Source organism: Bidens hawaiensis, unplaced genomic scaffold (genome assembly GCF_021521415.1).
Source record: "Bidens hawaiensis isolate Kalapana, Puna unplaced genomic scaffold, B.hawaiensis_p1.1 tig00005481_1, whole genome shotgun sequence".
Classification (NCBI taxonomy): Eukaryota; Viridiplantae; Streptophyta; class Magnoliopsida; order Asterales; family Asteraceae; genus Bidens; species Bidens hawaiensis.
Window position 1 is genome coordinate 486311 of NW_027491350.1, and position 20870 is coordinate 507180.

A 20870-nucleotide genomic window follows, 5' to 3' on the forward strand; every position below is an offset into this window, starting at 1 on the left:
TTTCAATATGAGTTCTCAAATGCTATATACATTAATTTCAACTTTCAAATACACAAAAACCTAATGACTAGTTTCGATCTCATCATGAAAAAAATTAAGCAAATAAAATATTCAAAGGCTGTTAATTTCACATACAGTCTACGTCGAAGTTCGTAAGAGACGACAGACGTTAGCGGAAAGCAGCGAGGACAAGAGGCAACGAAACAGGGTACAATATGTTTATGCCTCGAGTGTCGGATTTCGATCGGTGGAGTAGGGGCTATGGAGGGGCAACAACCGGCGGAGGAGCGAGGGATGGTGGTCAGGGTTGAGAGTTTATGAAGGAGAACGATGGTTTATGAGGTTAGCAGGGGTAAAAAGAGGCGAGATCAGATATGCAAGGTATGCAATAAGAAGAGCTCGCGCAAATATATTTTCAATAAAATGTCTAAAAGGAAACAAACATTTTATAAAAGTTAATGTCTGCACATAGTGTACACAACATAGTCAAAAGAGCGTTCTTTTTTTTTTCAAAAAAAGCAACACCTTAAATAATTTTCACATGTATAAAAAGGTATAATAGAAAAAAAAAGGGAAAAAATAAAGTAAAAACACAAAAAAAATGAGTTAACAGAAACAGTGTTTTGATCTGCAACCCCTCCTCCTCCTCCCCTTACCACGATGAAGCTCTGGATTCTCCTTCTCTTGGTTTCATCGAATTCAGCTTTCCAATCGGACGAGCTTCTAGTGGACGATGAAGAATTCGGTCTAGAAGGCGGCGTATCGTCACCTCCTCAGATCCAATCTCCTTCTCGATCCTCTCCTCAACCTACCAGGAAAGACTCTGAATCCGACTCCAGAGTTCAATTTCTCCTCGAACACGCCTTCGGCGATTCCTCCGACTTCTCCGCCGCCGGCACTTTCACTGCTCGAATCAAGACTTCTCCTCAAGGCGGTCAGGTATCACGACTTATTGTTCCGATATTTGATTGCTACGATTTAGATACTGATAACTGATTTCTGTGTTGATATTTGTACCTGATTTTTTAAGTTTGCTGATGAATTTTAGGGCAGTTTGCAGTAGTTGTTATGTTATCAAGTGTAGTGTGTGCCATTGACTGGTCAAACAAATTTTTGTACTTGATTTAAGTCTGTTGATGAATGTTAGGGCAATTTGCAGTAGTTATGATGTGTAGTATATGCTGTTGACTGGTCAAACAAATATTGGACTTGATCTAAGTCTGTTGATGAATTTTTGGGCAAATTTGTAGTAGTTGTTGATATGATGTGTAATATATGATGATATTGATAGGTAACCTTGCTTGCTTCTTGTGTGACCTAGGTCTATCTTTTGTTTATTACTTCAAAAGCATGTGATTATTGGTAATTATTATCCATGGAAGAAACATATGTGTTTTATTGTTGTAATGTTTCTCAACAAGGATTTCCTTTGTATAGCTGTATATCTGTAACACAATTAATGGGTTCTTATATTTGATTTCCTTTGGATAGACTCTTACGAAGCTTCGGTTTTCAAGGAACGATCTTACTGCAACGGAGAAGGAGAAGTTTAAAGTGATTCCTCTTCAAATTACCTTTTTTTTTTGTTTTATTATTGTAATCATTTTGTTTATGCTTTTGTGTATGACTCAATTCGGTTTCTTGATTATATGTTCTTTCAGAAACTACTGGAAAATGATGACTATTACAGAATAAGATTACCATCTGATGTGTTAAATGCTCCTGGAAGGGACTATGTTATTTCTTCAGTAAAAGCAGTAAGTTTCATAGCAGACCTCGTGCGTCACTAACTACTGGTTTATGTATAACTTTTGCATACATTGAATTCATAGCAGATAAAATAGACATAGTTTTTTTCCTTATGCTTAATCTGATAATAAGGTGTTTAAACAGTGTAACATGATGTTTATGCATCTAGTGAATCAAAATGAATAATGAATTTTCTAAAAGCTCTTTAAACATATTATTACGTGTATTACAAGTTTCTCATTATGTTGTTTTTTTTTTGTTTACTTCAGAGGTGTCTTCCAAGGGATGGACTAGATGAGCATATCCATATACACATGGTAATTTCCCTTTCCCTTTAGTATAAAAAGTCAACCCTTAAAGGACAAGTTAAAGATATGCCTATATTCATCATGGCTGACATTGATATAAAGTGTCTCACTATAGGAAACCCATTGTTTTCTGAACTTGCACTAATTATACATGATCACAGGAAGGTGTTAATATTTTGGCTGTTAACTATGGTTCTTCTGGGGCTTGCCAGTATCCTCGCCAACTAAAACTTGTTAGTTTGCACCAATATTTTTACTCATTTGTTTATATTATTTATATTACTTCATAAATAGATCTTTGATATTTAATTTCTTGTTTTTTGTTCCAGCCTGCAAAATGGTTCTTCAATTCTCACACAGCTTTAAAGTACAGTGAGCTTGCGCCAAGGTGAAATAACTTCTGATTATCAGTTTAGTTTCATATCAAATACAACAATAAATGAATGTCCTTATTTTAATCTTAATTGTCTGATTTTTGTTTCTATTTCATGCTTAATTTTTTGCATCAAAATGTTCGTTTTGGCGATTTTATTTATTATGTTTTTGAAAAAGTTTGAATTTTCCCAATAGATTTTTAGAACTTCAATCAGCAGAAATACTTCTGAAAGCTATTTTTTACTGCCTGTAATATCGTAACTGATTGTCTGTAATTCTCACTATTCAATATTACATTATCGCGCTTTGAATATCTATCGAAATTTCCCTTATATATTCATTATTTTAATTTAGGGTGTTTATATAGGCTGGAATGCTATTTTTATTTTTACTTAAAATTTAAAATCTGATTCAAATTATATGTTTTATGTGTATGTAGTAGGTAACAAAGACTGTTGGGCTTACTATTAATTTGCTACATATACAATTATTTTTTATTAGTTTTCATATTCACATAATCTTATTCAAGGTTCTTTATTGCAACTTAAATCAGGACTCCAATATTTTCTGAAGATATTGGAGGCATTGATATTGGAGATGATGAAGGTGTACAGCCAATGGTTGAGCGGTCCTTTTGGGCTAAATATGTGAGTAATCTTGGCTTTTTAATTATAATGCTATATATACGTTTATTATTATTATTATTATTATTATTATTATTATTATTATTATTATATGTGTGTGTGTGTGTGTGTAAAAATGCATATATAGGGTGGGATCATATTAAGTTTATGATTAACTTTATCTTCATATTTTTTTAATATCAGTGGATGTACTTGGTCCCTCTTGGACTTATTGTGATGAATGCTGTCACACAAGGCATGAACATGCCTGAAGAACAAGCCGGTGCCCAAACACAACAAGCGGTTGGTGCTGCCCCACGAGCCCAGGGTGCAGCTGTAAGGAGACGATGATGGTAATTGTTAAATTTGGTTTAGGACTTTGAAATGCGTTGCTTTGGTTTTTTGAAGTATCCACTGTTTTCATTGATGCACATTTGTCTAATATATAGACAACATTATTTGATGCACGTTTAGAAAATGGCCTATTTACTTATTATGATTTGGGTTGTGTTTTATCTCATAAGGGTCAAATAAAAAACCTAGCTATTAAGGGAACATGTCAAATGGGTTGCGTTGATTTGATGCTGGATGAATAATTCGGCATACATGAATACTTTTTATGAGCAGAGATCAGAATCATCGTTGAAGACTATTTATAATTTATATTTGCATAAAGCTGTAGAACTTGAATTACAAAAGTTTGTTTGTGCTTTATAGCAAAATGGAAGGGCAAACAAACAATCATCTGAGAACACACTTTATGGAAATCCTAACATAATCAAGTCAACACAGCTTTCGCACATAGACCACCCAAAATATTACAAGATACTGAGGTGATCAACTGGTAGTCAAGGTGTTATGGTTTACGGATTCCAAACATTAAATTGTGATTTTCTTCAAATTTGCTTATGTTGTTTGAGTGCATACAAGTCAATGTTGGTAACTTGGTATCAAGTCTCAATACTCATCTTTTTATTTGCAAATGTTAATAGAGGTATGGGTTTGCTGGTTTGCTAATATCTCACCCTTGTGACCGAACCAAATAGTACCAATAGCATTGTTATTGGTGAGATTTTACATGGTATGGTTGATGGATCTTGATAACATTTTTTGAAGTTCCAACTTAGAAAATCAACCTTTTGTCTTGGGTAAAAAACTAACCTGACACTAACATGTTGATTAGGTCTGTATGTGAGAAGAATGAGTTGTAGCATTACGAATAGTCATATCCAACTATCATTGTATAAATAATTTTAATCATAAAAACCGTCTTCTTTGTCAAATTTCAGAGATCACGAATTAACGATTATGAGAGAGACTATGCAAGGACTACAAAGATAATAATGTTTTATTAAAGAAAATTGAGAGATTGATAAAAAAAAAGGTGAAGATAACATTAGTCCCTCGACATATAAAAGACAAAATCAATTAGACAATAACCACAAATGTGTTTGCCGATGAATTGAATTCTTCATCGCATCTTATTTTTCCCATGCAAACCAGGTGACTTTATATTTGTCGAAAATACTTTTCATTTTTTCTATTCCAATATCTTCTCTCTCCACGTCAGCTTTACATATTATTTCAAAGACAATCATGGGGGTAAACACGAGTATTCTTTAGGTAGCGTTTGGTAAGCATGAATGGAAGTTGGAATAGAATGACTCATTGTGAGAGAATGGAGAAAAGTGTGTTTGGTTGATCAAATAAATGGAATGACCCATTACCTAGTCCATTCCATTCCCTCTAAAACACCTCAATTTCATTCCATCCATACCCCATGTTTTTTATTTCATTCCATTCCCTCTTTCACCTTACATCGCCTCCACTACCTTCCCACCACCATCAACACCAACCACCACCGCATGCTGTCACCAACCACCACCATCACCGTCCATCACTGCCGTTACCGCCACCACCACCCACCACCATCAACCATCGTCCCCGTCCCTCACCACCACTGCACCACTGCCACTACCATCACGCCTGCCACCTCCGCCGTCACCGCCACCACCACCACCACCCACCTCCAACCACCATTATCTCCCATCACCCACCACCACTCGCCACCGCCAACCACCATCACCGCCCACCAATGTCACGACCGCCACCTACCTCCCACACCACCGCCACTCACTACCATTTTAATTTTATTTTTTTCTTTTTTTCCTACCTATCAAACAAAGCAAAGGAATGATTGCTTTCATTCATGTGGTAACCAAACATCTCATTGGAATGGTAATAACCCATTCCATTCCTTTGTCCATTCCATTACCACGTTCACTCCATTCCTTCGTCTATTCCATTACCTCATACCAAACAGACCGTTTGCTAATATTAAATTGCATATAAACTAAAAACAGATAAAAAAATCATGGGGGCACGGACAACCCTCATGGAGGCCACTTAAGTCTGTCACTTTAACGAGGATGAACGCCTGATGTAAATAGGAGAACATAATGATAAGCGACTACTTACTAGTATCTTCTAGCTAGCATGCACAATTAGCATGTAAATGAGTGAATGCCCTGTCTCTGTCTCTGAATGCATGTGATACAAGATTTGAATCCCTCGTTAATAATTGAATGCAGCAAGTTTATATTTTATAAATAACAAACTAGATTTACCAAAGTTTGATAGCATCAAGGCTCAAACCACCAGCTGGTCAGTGAATCAACTATTCATCGGTTAGATCTCACTTTCAAAAGATTTTTTATGATACTATATATAATTGGAGATTTATGTCCAAGATTTTCTTTGGTAATATTTTATGAAGTATTCATCGTCCTAGATTTCTTGAGAATCCGGTATTAGTTCAGTTTTAACGGATACGAGTCAAAGTCAGTTGCAAAGTGCATTCGCTTTTTTTTTGGAAAAAGCCAATAAGTCAATAAGTTGTTTTCAAACTCAATCTCAAATATGCTTACAGAGTTATAGTACTTGTGAAATATATTTCTTTGGCAACTTCTAGATTCCATCTCCTTTGTTATTCCCTTCCAAAAACATGTATAAATTATATTATACAATCGACTATTATTTGAATCAAACGCTTGCTAATACACAAAATAGACTACCTATTGGTAAAACCTTTGTTTCCCTTTGATTAATGATCACTAATCATTTCTTATATCATCTTTAACGAGATTACAAAACCCACACATCTCTGTAATCATTAGGATGCGATTTATAATACTCAAAAAGGCTGGTAAAAGTCTTCTTAAGCCTATCTTCAACATGCAATCCTACTTGATTAGCTAACCAATCTATATATTCAAACTACCATCAAAACCATCAATGTTGAACTTAGAAACACGGTTTCTTTGGCCATTAGTCATAAGAACAAAAAACTATCAATAATGTGGTAACAAGAATAAGCAAAAGATGATAACCTGAAAGCGTAGTGAATGCGTGTGACTCTCCGGGAGTCCATTTTCATCCTGTTCTTTATAGAATTTGAAAACGTCGACCAACATCTCATCTTTCGACGGCGATGATATCTTCTTGGACAACGCAAGTGCCACCCACTTCGCTTGCAACTCAAGCACTCGAAATAGAATGCCACTGTCTTCACAATGATAGTAATAAGAACAACAAAATAACATAAAAATAATAGTGATTAAACAAATGAAAAAAAGAGCCTAATGAATGACATACTATAGGTTAGTCCAATGAACGCAAGTCTAGGTGCAAGTCGTGGAAAGAATACGTGCTTGTATAGTGGTCCAACACGATTGTCGTCAACATGTACCATGTTGTTTGCTCTTAGAAAGGGGAAACAAAACTTATACCTAGCAAATACCGAATCAAAACAAGAGTTTAGTGATTTGTTTCCGATTAACTTAGACACTAGAAAGTGGGATTCGTACGAAAAAGTGTTGGTTATAGTTCATACCCCGTGCAGTGTATGATAGCATCCGCTACGATAGAATCTCCTTCTTGGAACTCGACTATCCCATTATTAAAAACGCGTTCGATCTGTTAAAGACGCAAATGTTGATATGTTACATTTCAAGGAACTAATTGTACAATAAGTTTGCTTCATTCAACTCAAATTATACCTTCATATGCTGCCAAATATTTCTGTATTCATCCAACCTTTTCACCTTGACATTCGAAGATCTCGAAGAAAGATGAACCTCTTTGGCAGTCGTTGAGATTTCTCGGGATATATCAGCTGCGCTTGGCCCACTCCCAATCACGACGATTACCTGCCAATTTGTTGATAATAAAATGTACGTTAGAGGTTTTTAAAATAAGGGATACTGGATTTTAATAATCCAACCTTTGGCCTATTGGCCGGTATTAATCCCAACTTAAGAAATTTTCTAGATTAATCCTGGCTTTCAGCCTATTGGTCTCCACCGAGCATTTTCCTAACAGAGACTAACCTAGCCGTGGATCAAATTGTAAATTTTGGTCTATTGTAAATTAACTGAATACCATATTTTATATATAGCTCAATATGATATTCTCAATTCTTTCACACTGAGTTTGTAGAGTTTATATGTTTGTGTTTTGGTTAAAGATATTAGATTATATAGCTATACAAAGTATGTTCATCAAAATAATGAATATGCTTCCCAATGAAACATGAAGATCCATTTGACATGTTTCCTTTTAACACTACTAGAAAAATGAGCAATTGCGACCAAAAAAAACGGTAGCAAATTTAGGTATCGATTTAGCAAATTTGCTACCGAAAATGCCAATCAAGTGATACGGTAGCTAAGCGGTCGAAGTTTTTGCAACCATTTATTTTTAGTGGCTAAGCTATCGGAGTTTTTGCAACCGTTGGCTAAACGGTCGGAGTTTTTGCAACCGTGTGCTAAGCGGTCGGAGTTTTTACAATCGTTTGCTAAGCGGTCGGAATTGTTGCAACCGGTCATACAGTCGGAATTTCTGGAAAAAAAAACGCAAATGGTAGTTTTAATCTGCGACCGTCTTAACGGTAGCAATAGGTTATTAATCCTGATCCAGGAATGGTGCACGTGACTTGTACGTGCCATTATTAGCAACCCCATTTGTTCTCAGTTATTCTTTATAATTTTTATTGGATCTAGGGCACGAACTTAATATCTACGCACTATTATCGTCTTCCATTGAATACAAATCAGAGCTCAATGAATCGGAGATTCTCATAAAACTTTACTCCGGTTGAATTCCGGTGATCGATTTCTTCATCGTGTCTGCGTATCAACGTCTCTTTTGAATTCGCCCCTCATTGTTACTCCACCAAATCGGCTTTGATTACAGCTCTGAAACGCCCAAAAAAACGAACAAACCCTAGGTTTTTTGTTTGATTACGAAGTTGAAGCAGAAGCAGGTATAATTTTCTGTTTATTGCAACAATGTGAGTTTATATTTCAATATCTATTGTAATCTGTTGTGAATTTGGAGTGTCTTCGTTCTTTCTTATTCAATTTTGACCTAATAATGACAATTTTAGCTTTAGTTTAAGTTTAAGTTTAGAACAATATGTAATTAGATATTGAAACTAGCTTTGTAAACTGGTATAGATTTGTGTTCCTTTGCCTATCTCATGTATGTAGATTTGGCTGTTCACAAGTCAAGGCAGGGTTGGTTCGATTTCTGGCTCGAAATTAAACGAGGGAGCTCGGCTAGGCTCGAGCTCGATCTTGAGATTAAACGAGCCTAAGATCGAGCCGAGCTTGGCTCGGTTACAAAAATTTGATATCTATAATATATTAATCTCGTTTCCTTTCTGCAAATTTTTGGTATTTGAAACTTGGAAGTTATGTGCTATGAGTCACATATATTGCTAGAACATTTATGGAAATCAGGATCCTATTTTGCTAGTTTTATTATATGTGAATGATTGGTTCTGTATTTAGAGGTGAATAGGCTCAAGTTTTCAGAATATTGTTTATAACTTTGTAGAGTTTAAATGTATCCATTGTTCTTGGATATTCATCTTGTATCTGCAGGTATGAATCTTTTAATAGCGGGGTAATGTATTTATAAATAAATATTTAAAAGAAGAATATTGTAGAATTTAAGTTGTGAGGCTTTATAAAAGTTCTTCATGTAGGTAAGTTCTTATCGGTCACGAAAAAATGGAGCATATCGGACGTTATTCTGTTACTTACTATTGACGCTATACAAGGTAATATGTTTCTTCTTTTGTAGGGTTAAAATTGTAAAACAGCTATTCTGTAACTCATTATTGACTCTAGGGATCAGTTGGGTCGGTTTTGGGATCAAATCGAAAATTCGGTTCTAGGTTAAAGCCATTCGTTTTGGTTTTTTTGGTTCGTTTCAGTTTTATCGTTTTTACCATTTTGGGCCGAAAAAGTTCCAGGTCCCAAAATAATGAAATTGGTGGCTTGAAACTTTTGAGTCTAATCGGCCTGGTTAACTGGTTATTACACATTTGTATGTAAAATTCTTGGGTATTTAATATTTTTTTATAAATTATTGAAAACTGGCTTTTTCAGTTTTTCATTTCGGTTCCAATCGGCATGGTTCAATTTTTTAAGGTTTATGGTTGATAGCAAAACCGAAACCGAACCAAAGTCAGTTTTTTTTTTAAATATAAAACCATATAGTCGTTTTTTATTGGATTAAGTTATTTTAGTTTGTTAGGTTGGTAATTCCAGTTATCATTCAGTTATTTTGGTTTCGTGCACACTTTAATTAACTCAACGAAAATGTTAATCTTCTAGATGACCGGTCAGTATTCACTTCTCTTCACGCAATATTATACAGTATATGATGGATTCAAGGAGGTGTTCTCAGGTGCTTTTCTATTTCAACTTATTGGCGCTTCATTATTTTTTTGATTATTTTCTTACATGAGTGTTATCTAACAGATTATATTCTTAATTTTTTGTAAGTCAGGTTATCACAAAAGCTGTGCTTTTTCTCTTGAATCCAGGTCAGAGCCTGTTCTGTACAAGTAGCACTCTTTTTTACTTTCTGATCGGATCTTACTTTTGTGTTCTTGTGGATATAATTTTGATATTGTTTGTTGTTTTTGCAGCCAAACAAACGTGAAGACATCCGGAAAACGTATGTAGAATTTTATTTACTAGAAAGCGTGCATAGCTAGAATAACATTTTTTTATATATGTTTTGTAGAGCTTGATAACATTTTGTATTGAACATCTTTGATAGAACTTTATAGTTTTATTTGTGTTTACATTTATAATTTTATGATTTGATTTTAATAATTTTTGTGCAAAAAATATTTATATTTCCACTGCATTGCGACAAAAATATAGTCGCAAATCTGTCTCAACAAAACAGGTGCAGGTTCGTCGCAAAAAATAGTGGCAGTCGGAAGATTTGCGACCGCAACACCCGTTGGAAGATTTGCGACCGTAACACCGGTCGGAAGATTTGCCACCACAGCACACAGGTCGGAAGATTTGCCACCACAGCACCGGTCGGAAAATTTGCGACTGCAGACCATCGCAAAAGTAATGGTGGTCGCAAAACGGTCGTAATAGGGCAACAGCGACCAGCGTTTTTCCGACTACACTGTCGGTTGCAAAACAGTCGCAACGGCGCAACTGCAACCGTTTTCCAACCGAAAAGGCTGGTCGCAAATGCTTCATTTTCTAGTAGTGTAATAATATCATAACTCGATATATTTCTATATATCGACTAATAGAAAGGAAAAAGCATGAAAAGATACATACTTGATCTTGGTATGGTTCGGGGATACGATAGTTGTGACTATGCACTTGTTTTCGTGACCATTCCTCTATACCTGCCTCGATCGTATGCCAAACAGACGTTTTTAGCATTTACCATACAAAATATAAATAACAATATGTCAATAACATTAAAACTTATATGCTAAGTTGGCCCGGAACAGTAAAAACCGGTTAATTTTGCATTGTGCAGTCAGGTTGGTTTAGGATAAAATTGACATTGGTGAGTTACTCAAGAACGACGGGTTAAAATCATGAATTGAGCCGAGCTTGGTTGTGTTAACCACATTAGTTTACAAACCGGATCTTGGTAATAATCTAATAGGTAGGGGACAAATAAGCTAGTGGCTTTTAATGTTTAAAAAGAGTAGAATGTGGATATAATCGTATAACTATATTAAATAAAGGGTTATATATGCTATAACTACGTCACCTATTTGATTTCATATTATCAAACGGTCGTTTACAAAATACTAGGACAACTGTGTTGTTAAAAAAATCAAACTATGAAAAATATTAATCAAAAGTTAGAATGCCCGTTTGAACAACATTCGGACCGCCACTCTGACCATAGGGAGGTCAAACTTCGAATATTATTGGTCGGAACAGCCGTTTAATCAATATCTAGATGGTTGTTCTGACCATATATGGTTAAAGTTTGAAAAATATTTGGTTAAATAACCGAGCTTTATCCGGACGGCCGCTTGAATCAATATGTATCATTTGTCTGGCAATTAGTGTATAGCTGGCCCAAAATAAAAAAATAGACAACTTTTGACTGGCATTATTAGAATAGTACACCATACCAGGAACATCATGGGCAACTCGTGACAAGGAAACAACCTGGGATCACCGTATGATTTGTCTTCAAACGAGAAATCCGAGAAGCCCATTAGCGGTCGAGGAAGGTTTGTTCGAAGAGATGCGTATAGACTGCTGTGAACAACGGTTCGGTTGGGATCAAGGGGAATGCACCCGTCAACTTCGACTCGGTGATCATAAACCCAAGTTCCACCGATTTGTTTTGATTTTTCGAAAACGGTGACATGATGGTTCTCTCGAAGAAGCTCTCGGGCGGTGACAAGGCCCGCGATGCCGGCTCCGATCACAGCTACGTTCAGAGAATCCGTCATGTTTGGACTTGGGAGTGAGTTTGAGTTGTCTTGTGCGTCTATTTATATTACTATATGTACCGTGAAACCATAAAAAATAAATTGATAGCTACATTATAACAATAACATTGCATTATTGGTCAATCACACATGGTTCATATGGTTTAATATAATACCATTGCTAGTTTATTATGAAGCAATTATTAGAGAGAAGATTTTACAAGATCTTCTTTGGAGATATAGTTCACTTATAGTGATGATGATGATGATGATTATTATCATTATTGTTTGAGTTAAATAAGATGAAGGTGTTATTTAAATTACATCGAAACAGAAGGCAAGCGGGCAACAAGCTGCGCCGCTATCTATTTTTGAATTGCAAAACCTAATCTTTTAAAAACTACATTTTCGGATCTTGGAGTCATAACATTACTATACATGACCCGGTGAACACGGGTAAGTAGCTCCACAGCTTCAGACGCGAGGAAACCAAAAGTGTCAAAAGCAAAAGGAATAAACACATGTTGGTTGTCAAGACACGCCTTCTCATATTTTGTCACATTTCCTGAAGCAGCTTTCAAAACAGCTTGACCGGCTATAAAACCACTACTCCATAAGCTCACCAGAGGGGAAACCCCTGTTAAATCCACGCAAGCATGTTTTCCTCCTATCCATCCAAACACCAAAATGTCAGCCGGTCGAAGAGATGATCTTCCCTCGACGGGTCAATCAGGTATAATCTTTGTCTCCAATACGTCCTCGCAGTTCGAGCTGGAATGTGGAGTAGTTGGATGTGGCCTGACCGAAGTTGTTCACGAACGAGTAATCTTTCTCTCTAAGGGTAATTAGAAACCACACATAAAAGTTTGTAGAGTGGATGTTTGTTAATCTATTATCTATACGACTACATAACTACTATATAATACTTTTCCTGTGGGAAAAGTAAACGCTTTAAAATGGAAGTAATTACAAGATTTAGAGCTTATGCTACAGCACGTAATGCAATGGTAAGGTCGACAAATTCGCCTTTTATTTTAAGGGTATTAGGGGTCGATGCAAATTTAGGGAGAAAGATCAACTAACGAGAGTGTCATGTTAAAGCTTAAAAATAGGGAGTGTATGGATATTTTTTGGGAAAATTTCCAAAACAAGCATTTATAAAAACAAATTTCTAGTTTTAGGTACAATTTGCAAATAATTTCAGAAATAGGTATTATAAACTAGTCGTGACGAGTAGTTTGTAGAACTAATTAAAACTTGCCATGTGTCCTTAAACTAACCGTAACGAGCACGTTCACTAATCATTTACTCGTCACGAGTAAATAAGTTTCATGCCTCGTAATCAACGCCCACGAGTGATTCATAAGTCATTTAGTCGTGACAGCTAGTTTACCCGGTTTACATTCCTTACACGAGTAGCTTATTAGTAATTAACTCGTCGCGACTAGTTTAACCTTATAATATACTCGTCGCGACTAAAGAACTTATGAATTACTCGTGGACGTTGATTACGAGGCATGAAACGTATCTAGTCGTGACGAGTAAATGATCAGTGAACGTGCTCGTTACTGTTAGTTTAAGGACACGTGACAACTTCTAATTGGTTTCTACAAACTACTCGTCACAACTAGTTTATAATACCTATTTCTGGAATTTTTTGAACATGGTACCTAAAACTAGAAATTTGTTTTCATAAATACTTATTTTGGGAATTTTCCCATATTTTTTAGAGGTGCACGTAGATTTATATAGAAAAAATAGAAGGCTTAAAATAAAATTGATTTTTTTATTGGTTGAAGATCCACCCCCTTTTTTTTCTCTCTCTCTCCCTCCTTCTCCATCAGGTTAACCAACCCGAAAATCTTGCCCAAATCACCAAACCGAAGTGTTGGTGGCGGTGTTGCCGAACAACCCAAAAGAACCCGAGCCTTACCCGACTCCCACCCCGGATACCCTAATTCATCCACGTAATTAACTATAAGTTACGCATTCCCTTTAAATTTTACATAACTTTTAGTTATTTAAAATTCACTTACATTTTGCCCTCTATATTTAGCCAGGTATTTCTTTAATTTCATTTTAAAACCAACTTTCCCTTACGATTTTTAAACAATCATAATTTCTTCATATGTGAATATATTTAACGAGTATTCTATTTTTTTTAACTTAAGTATGGTGTTTTCAATTAAAGAAAAAAGCTAACGTGTATTATGTAATTACCAGCTCTTTCCCCCATTGCAGGTTAAAATAGTTAAAAGAGAAAACAAAATCACGTGGGCTTTAACTCTCAAGTAAAATAACGAAATTTAGATTAGTTAAACAATTTGGATGAAGTCCGTCCGAAGTGATGAAACCCAAAGAAACGAAACACTATAAATTATAAGCCTTATAACTTGTCCAGTCTCCCATCATCACCTGGCGCTATCAAACAAAATGATCATGGCAGTTTTCAGACCCGGGTCACATGAAACACCATGTGTCTTCTTTACTACTCCGTCACCAGCTCATTGGCTAGACACAAACTAGATATGTTAAAAAGAATATCCTTAATTTACACGAAAGTTTGTAGAGTAGTTTGTTAATCAAAAGAAAAGAGGTACACAAAATACCCGGTTCCAGACCCGGTGTACGACATAATATTAGATCTTTCCCCGGAACAGGAAATACCTGGTCAAATACCCGACTATACCCGGAATCGGTCCTACCTGACTCGTTTTTCACCTTTGTTGACCATACTCAGAACCCGTTTCGGGAAAAAAAAACACAATTTATCCACCTTTACAAAAGAAGAAATAAAATATATGGGCTTCAACTTTCAAGTAAATAATGAATTTTGGACTAGTAAGTTATTGGGCCGAGGCTCTACAAGTGTGTGGCCCAGAAAAACAAATATTATAAATTTCAAGCCTTAGTCGAATCCGTGAAACCCTAGACCTAATCTGGTGCTTGAGCGTAACAGCAGCAGCGGCGGCGGCGAAGATGGTGAAGTTCCTGAAGCCAAACAAGGCAGTGGTGGTCCTCAACGGCCGATTCGCCGGCCGTAAGGCGGTGATCGTGAGGCAATTCGACGACGGGACACGCGACCGTCCGTACGGCCACTGCCTGGTTGCCGGAATATCCAAGTACCCGAAGAAGGTGATCCGGAAGGACTCAGCGAAGAAGACAACAAAGAAGTCACGCGTGAAGGCGTTCATCAAGCTTGTGAACTACAACCACATCATGCCGACGAGGTACACGCTGGACGTGGATCTGAAGGATGTTGTTACGGTGGATGCGCTGCAGTCACGTGACAAGAAGGTGACTACTTGTAAGGAGACCAAGGCTAGGTTTGAGGAGAGGTTTAAGACCGGTAAAAACCGGTGGTTCTTCTCCAAGCTCAGGTTCTGAAGAAATGATGAGTGTTATGTTTCGGTTGGTTTTTGTTTGTTATGTTAAGTTTAAGTTTTATGTTATGGATGGTGAATTTAGACTGTTATTGTTCTTAATGCACTTTTGGTTTCGATATATTTGTATCGAATATTTGATTTTCCGTATTAATTCCGTGTTTTAGACCTAAGTTTGCTATGTTTAAGTTAATTTGCAGTGGTTTCTGTGAGTTTGAATGCTTATTTTAGTGTATTATTAGGTGTGATAGACTGGTTTCAGTTTCTATATGTTTCGAAATATTGATATTGTGACCTAGTTTTGCTGCCTTAGTTCGGTTGCATTAGCTATTGTGTGATTGCATCAGTTTTGATGGTGCTGATTTTAGAGTATTATTTGGTGTGGTGTATTTGTTTTGGTCGAAATTGCGTTATTCAGTGTCAATCTTGTGTGTTTTATATTAGCTGTGCTAGTAGTTCAGTTCTGGTACTTGTTATTCTTTCGGTTCAGTTTATAATGGGCTGATGTTAGTGTGTTGGTATCATTCACTGGTTTCACTTTGATATAAATGGTGAGTTTGCACTTGTATATCGAAGAAATCATTTTCATGTTTACAATTGGGTCCTACTAGAGACACCCATACACCCCCAATACGTCCCGTATAGGGCTATACGGTGGGGGGGGGGGGGTTATACGGGGCCAATATGCCCCGTATAGCTCTATACTAGGCGTATTGGTGGGTGTTTTTAGCAAAAGTGGGGTGTCTCTAGAAAACCCCTTACAATTAGTCTGATTGTTCATAACTAGTAACTACACTGTTCTTTCCCAATTTTTAAAAAATGCCTGAAGGACCTTGAGTCCTTGACATCCTTTAGGATATTAATTAGGTAAGGAAAATGTTAAAAAGTGTCCTGTATAATTCAAGTATTCAACCTGTTTTATTTGACTCAAGTGTTACCAAGCTGGTGTGGTGAAATGGTACAACATATCAGTATAATCTAAACCTGTTGTTCCAAGCTGTCTGTATGTGCTTGTAAGAGTCTGGCCCACTCTAATTGGCATTGGCCTGACCAAACACAACCAGAACCAGAATTTTTCACACCCCTTTTACATATCCGCATTTTGTCAAGTAAATTGTTCATAAAATCCTTCTTTCTCTTCTACATACCCTTATTTAGACCATTTTCGACTGAGCTGTGCGTGAAGCATTTTGTTATTATTAAAGCTTTGGCATTTTTTAGATTGCCGTGTTGATCAAAGCATCTAACTTGATAAAGATATGTGTTTCGAGTAACTGACTGACTGGCCTGAGTTGGACCCGACTGATAATACTCTGTCCAGTTCTGTTTCCATATAAGATAGTCAAGATCAATCTTTGCTTGGGTTTTTTTAGACTGCAACGTTGATCAAGCGTTTAACTTGTACTGTGTTGAAATTTGAAATGAAATGTTCGTTTTCATTTACTTGAGTCTTTAAAAAGAATTAAACATGAAAATGAAATTGTGAAACTAGTTATTCATCGGTAAAAGAAAGCGAAATGGAAAACAAAGTGTGCCTCATGGGCTTCTGCCTGCTGGGCTTTAGTAAACTTTGTCAATGAATTCTCTAAAGGAGCTAATGGTTAAATTTAAGGGTGGCAAAACAAACCCAAATGGGTTGTTTTGGGTCAATTTGGATAATTTTAAAAATTGAGATGGGTCAGGATAGATTAAATGAATTTTACAAGAAGATCAGGATGAGTTGGATAGATGCTAGAGACTTTTGGTTATAGGTTATAATGGGTTTGTTTATGGGTTAAAATTGACTAAAACAAACTTTATTCAATTTTATTTCAAACAAAACCCACGCAACCGAATAGAAACCTAGAAATCAAAACCGAAATAATTGAAACTGAACATGTACCGAAACTGACCGAAATGAAAAAAAGCAAAACCGAAGCGAATAAAGAAACCGAAAAAAAAACTGAACCTGAGCCGAGACGAAACCGAGTTTTTTTTTTTTATGAACGAGGAAGACGGAAGAAACATTTTAGTTGTTTTACTTTTTGTGTTTTCGATTTATATTTTGAGTTATTATTTTTTTATTAATTTTTTTGAATATTTTTTTGAGGGGTTTTGAAACCCTTTGTATTTTAGCATTTGTTTAGTTCAAGATGGGTTAACTTTACCCAGCTTGACCCGTACCCATCCTAAAACGAATAAAACCGAACAAAAACCGAAAACATTGAAACCGAATATATACGAAACGAAAAAAAGCAAAATTGAACCGAAAAAAAACCGAACCTGAGCCGAGACGAAACCGAGTTTTTTTTTTTAACGAGGAAGACGGGAGAAACATTTTAGTTGTTTTACTTTTTGCGTTTTCGATTTATATTTTGAGTTATTCTTTTTTTATTTATTTTTTTGAATATTCTTTTGAGGGGTTTTTAAAACCCATTGGATTTCAACCTTTACTTGGGTCAAGATGGATTAACTTTACCCATCTTGACCCATACCCATCCTAACCCTCTATTTTAAAAATCCATCCTGACCCATACCCATCCTGACCCAAACCCATTCTAACCCATCACCCAAATCCAACCCAACCCACTCATATTGCCACCTCTAGTTAAATTTATCACATCGGTATGCACTCATCTTTTGATTTAGAATAAAAAGGCCAACACCCGTAAACATTCACATTAAAACACGGCAGTGCGATGAGATAAAAACCGTTCAGTTCAAGAAACAACTAGTGAAAGCTAGGGGTGAGCAAGATAAGGGTCGGACCTTTGAAACCCGGTTACCCGACTCGTAAAACCCTTCGGACCCTTGAAACCCAGTTACCCGACTCGTAAAACCCTTAATTAGACCCGAATATATAATAAGGGTTGGGTTAAGGGTATGGGTAAAAGGGTTTCAAGGTTCGACCTTTTTTCAAACCTTTGACTCGTTTACTAGTTTATAGATAGTACATCAGATTCGTGATTAAGTTGAAATTTAAGAGAGGTTTGTATTTCATATAAAATTCATCAGCAATTTCTCAACTACTAATAAAAATAAAAATAAATGGTCATACTACTTAGAGCTGGCATATCGTGTATACTCGTACACGATAAGACATGAACACGAAATGCGCAAACCTGTACACGACACGAAAACTTATCGTGCACTTGTATCCCAAACACGAGCACGAACCTTTTGATGCCTGATATATAGGATAAGAGCTAAAATTGATCCTACGATAGTCAAATTATTCGTATTAACCTAACTGGGAATGTCATGAGAATGCGGCGGCTGAGAGAAAGTGATGATGTTTTAGGAATTTAGGGTTTAGGATAACATATAATTATATATATTTAATTATAAAAATCTAATCAGGTACTTAACATGTACTTAACAGGTAACATGTATTTTACCTTTTAGACACAAAAATTAACAGGTAGATTCGTGTCAACCTGTTTAGTACACGAAACCTGTTAAGGCCTTACCTGGTACCTGTTAAAGTCGTGTAGGTACGTGTTGTGTATTCGTATATTGGGTATAAATTGTCAGCCCTAATACTACTGATTGGAAACATATATATGGGAATCACTAATTGTTCTCTACATGTAATTTGTGAATGTGAATAGTATTTGTATTAGTTCAAATGGTTGATAAACTTTTGAGGTTAGACTATGATATTAAATGAAAGTATAATCGTTCTATGATTCATATATTAAAGTCATATATGAGATATGCAACTAGTAAATGCAGAAAAGGAGATTTGATTACTGCCTTAAAGGATATAGGGTTGGACCATTGAAACCCTTATTTATACCCGACCGTTTTATTGTTTAGAGGGTAGGTCTCGAGTCCACGTTTCTTCCTAAAAAGGTAAAGGACCTGAGTAGGGTATTAGGTAAAAGGAGGTCATACTATTTGAACAGTTCTAATGAAAGTCATCTACTCGCCTAGTCCTAATGTCTCTGAAACTAAATGTTGGGACATGAATCAAACATGAGTCACATGAAACACCAAATCTCTTATTGACGGCATTTAATAAACTATTAATAAATATAAATATTTCTCATATTTCATGTTCCTTACACGTTCCAACAAAATCATAAGATTATTTTCCACGTTTCATTTCAATAATAATAGTCATTTTAATAAATATCATAATATGTCATTGTCCATGTTTCTTACACATCTTAATAAAATCATAATAGATATGTAAATCTCTCTCTTCGTACCCAACGCAATTTTCTTTCAAATTATAATGCATGCATTTTACATAAGATTCACGTAACACAAATTAATAAATTGTTAAGAAAATTACAAATATAGTTTTCCGATATATATATATATATATATATATATATATATATATATATATATATATATATGTGTGTGTGTCTGTGTGTGTGTACAACAACATATCAGATAACATTTTAAGTCTTTAGCTATAAAATACGTGAATAAATTTTATGTATTCTCTTAATTATATGCCAATAATTCTAAATTAGTCCATTAAAAATAAATAAATTTATTGATAAAAATTTGCTGTCCTTAACAAAAATTTTGTGTGCATACAATTATAAGGAAAAAGCATATATATGAAAATGGATCATACATCATACCTTCGAAAGGGATCATGATAACAAAATGTGCATGTGAAATTTGTTTGCGTAATATCGACTGTGATTGACTGATTGTCTAAACCTTAAAACTATCATAGTCGATATTGCAAGTTAAATGTTGGCGCACATCGATTGTGATAGTTTTTGTGAAGTTAAATGTGTATTTCAATAAAGTATTGCAAGTTTTCATAAACTATAACTTACCAACGAAAGTTAACATTTTTCAATGCGTGTTTCGGTGTGAGTCTTGGTATATAAGTAGCGATAGAACTTCTCCTCGCTATCTAACGAACAACTAGTAGGGCACCCAATTATTTGAATATTTGAAAAAAAATTATAACCTGTAATGCGATTACAAGTATAAATTATACAGCCTTCTGTTAAGTGATGTGTAAAGCCAATAAATCATGTGCCTAGTATAAATTATACAGCCTTCTGGTTTTTATTGGTCCCAAGTTTCATTTTGGCTGGCAAAGACCCAACTTTCACATACGTTTTTTCCACCAGTCCGTGACTAACAGAGTACTAACTTCGTTATGTTTTTGCTGATGTGTCCATCTAAGTTGTCAAAAAAACGTTACGTGGCAGCCATCTGAGTTGTCAAAGACCGGAGAATCAAAAACCCTTACTAGACTCCATGACCTCCCACCCATCGCCCCATCAAACTCAAACCCACCTCCCCACACCACCGTCCCACCGCCACTCCCGCCACCCCCACCACCGCCGCCCAACGCCGCATCGGCCACCGTCACGTTCACCATTTCCGGCCACCATCACGTTCGCCATCTCCGGCCGGCCACCATCATCTTTGTGCATACCACCATCATGCTTGCGGAGTTTTGAATCTGCTCGAGCCGTCTCCCCCATATTCGTTATTCATCTCAGTTCGTATCCAATCGCCTTGTCCCGTTTTTCCGGCGATCCACCCCCTGTTCCGATTCAGGAACCCGATTCATATATGATAAATTGGGGGGTTTGACGCGTTGGTGGTGAAGAGTTCAGATCTTGGAGGATGGCTAGCGATGTTGATATGAAAATCCTCAATTGGGGGCTTGACGCGTTGG

The 20870-nt window shown here is 36.0% G+C and overlaps 3 protein-coding genes across 3 annotated transcripts; 2 read left to right on the forward strand and 1 right to left on the reverse strand.

Annotated features, from left to right (window-relative positions):
* The first annotated feature begins 660 nt into the window (after positions 1-660).
* LOC143629891 (uncharacterized) lies at positions 661-3668 on the forward strand. The gene is made up of 8 exons (XM_077099039.1): positions 661-939; positions 1492-1554; positions 1662-1757; positions 2019-2066; positions 2219-2290; positions 2387-2445; positions 2986-3079; positions 3260-3668. Exons 1-8 carry the CDS (start codon positions 661-663, stop codon positions 3404-3406), a joined length of 858 nt encoding a protein of 285 aa, XP_076955154.1. The 3' UTR covers positions 3407-3668.
* A 2465-nt stretch (positions 3669-6133) lies between these two features.
* On the reverse strand, positions 6134-11864 carry LOC143629865 (flavin-containing monooxygenase FMO GS-OX-like 4). The gene is made up of 7 exons (XM_077099018.1): positions 11538-11864; positions 10717-10791; positions 7114-7263; positions 6948-7030; positions 6710-6843; positions 6445-6620; positions 6134-6331 (listed from the first exon to the last, which is right to left on the reverse strand). Exons 1-7 carry the CDS (start codon positions 11862-11864, stop codon positions 6200-6202), a joined length of 1077 nt encoding a protein of 358 aa, XP_076955133.1. The 3' UTR covers positions 6134-6199.
* A 2937-nt stretch (positions 11865-14801) lies between these two features.
* On the forward strand, positions 14802-15382 carry LOC143629893 (large ribosomal subunit protein eL27x-like). The gene has a single exon (XM_077099040.1). It carries the CDS (start codon positions 14823-14825, stop codon positions 15228-15230), a length of 408 nt encoding a protein of 135 aa, XP_076955155.1. The 5' UTR covers positions 14802-14822; the 3' UTR covers positions 15231-15382.
* The last annotated feature ends 5488 nt before the right edge of the window (positions 15383-20870 follow it).

Excerpts from the sequence above, each read along its gene's own strand:
- LOC143629891 (XM_077099039.1), top strand. The coding sequence starts at position 661 with ATGAAGCTCTGGATTCTCCTTCTCTTGGTTTCATCGAATTCAGCTTTC. Across the intron at positions 1,555-1,661 it reads CGGAGAAGGAGAAGTTTAAA|AAACTACTGGAAAATGATGA; the intron begins GTGATTCCTCTT and ends ATGTTCTTTCAG. Across the intron at positions 2,067-2,218 it reads AGCATATCCATATACACATG|GAAGGTGTTAATATTTTGGC; the intron begins GTAATTTCCCTT and ends ACATGATCACAG.
- LOC143629865 (XM_077099018.1), bottom strand. The coding sequence starts at position 11,864 with ATGACGGATTCTCTGAACGTAGCTGTGATCGGAGCCGGCATCGCGGGC. Across the intron at positions 7,264-10,716 it reads CCGAACCATACCAAGATCAA|GTAATCGTCGTGATTGGGAG; the intron begins GTATGTATCTTT and ends ACAAATTGGCAG. Across the intron at positions 6,621-6,709 it reads GTTCATTGGACTAACCTATA|ACAGTGGCATTCTATTTCGA; the intron begins GTATGTCATTCA and ends ATCATTGTGAAG.
- LOC143629893 (XM_077099040.1), top strand. The coding sequence starts at position 14,823 with ATGGTGAAGTTCCTGAAGCCAAACAAGGCAGTGGTGGTCCTCAACGGC.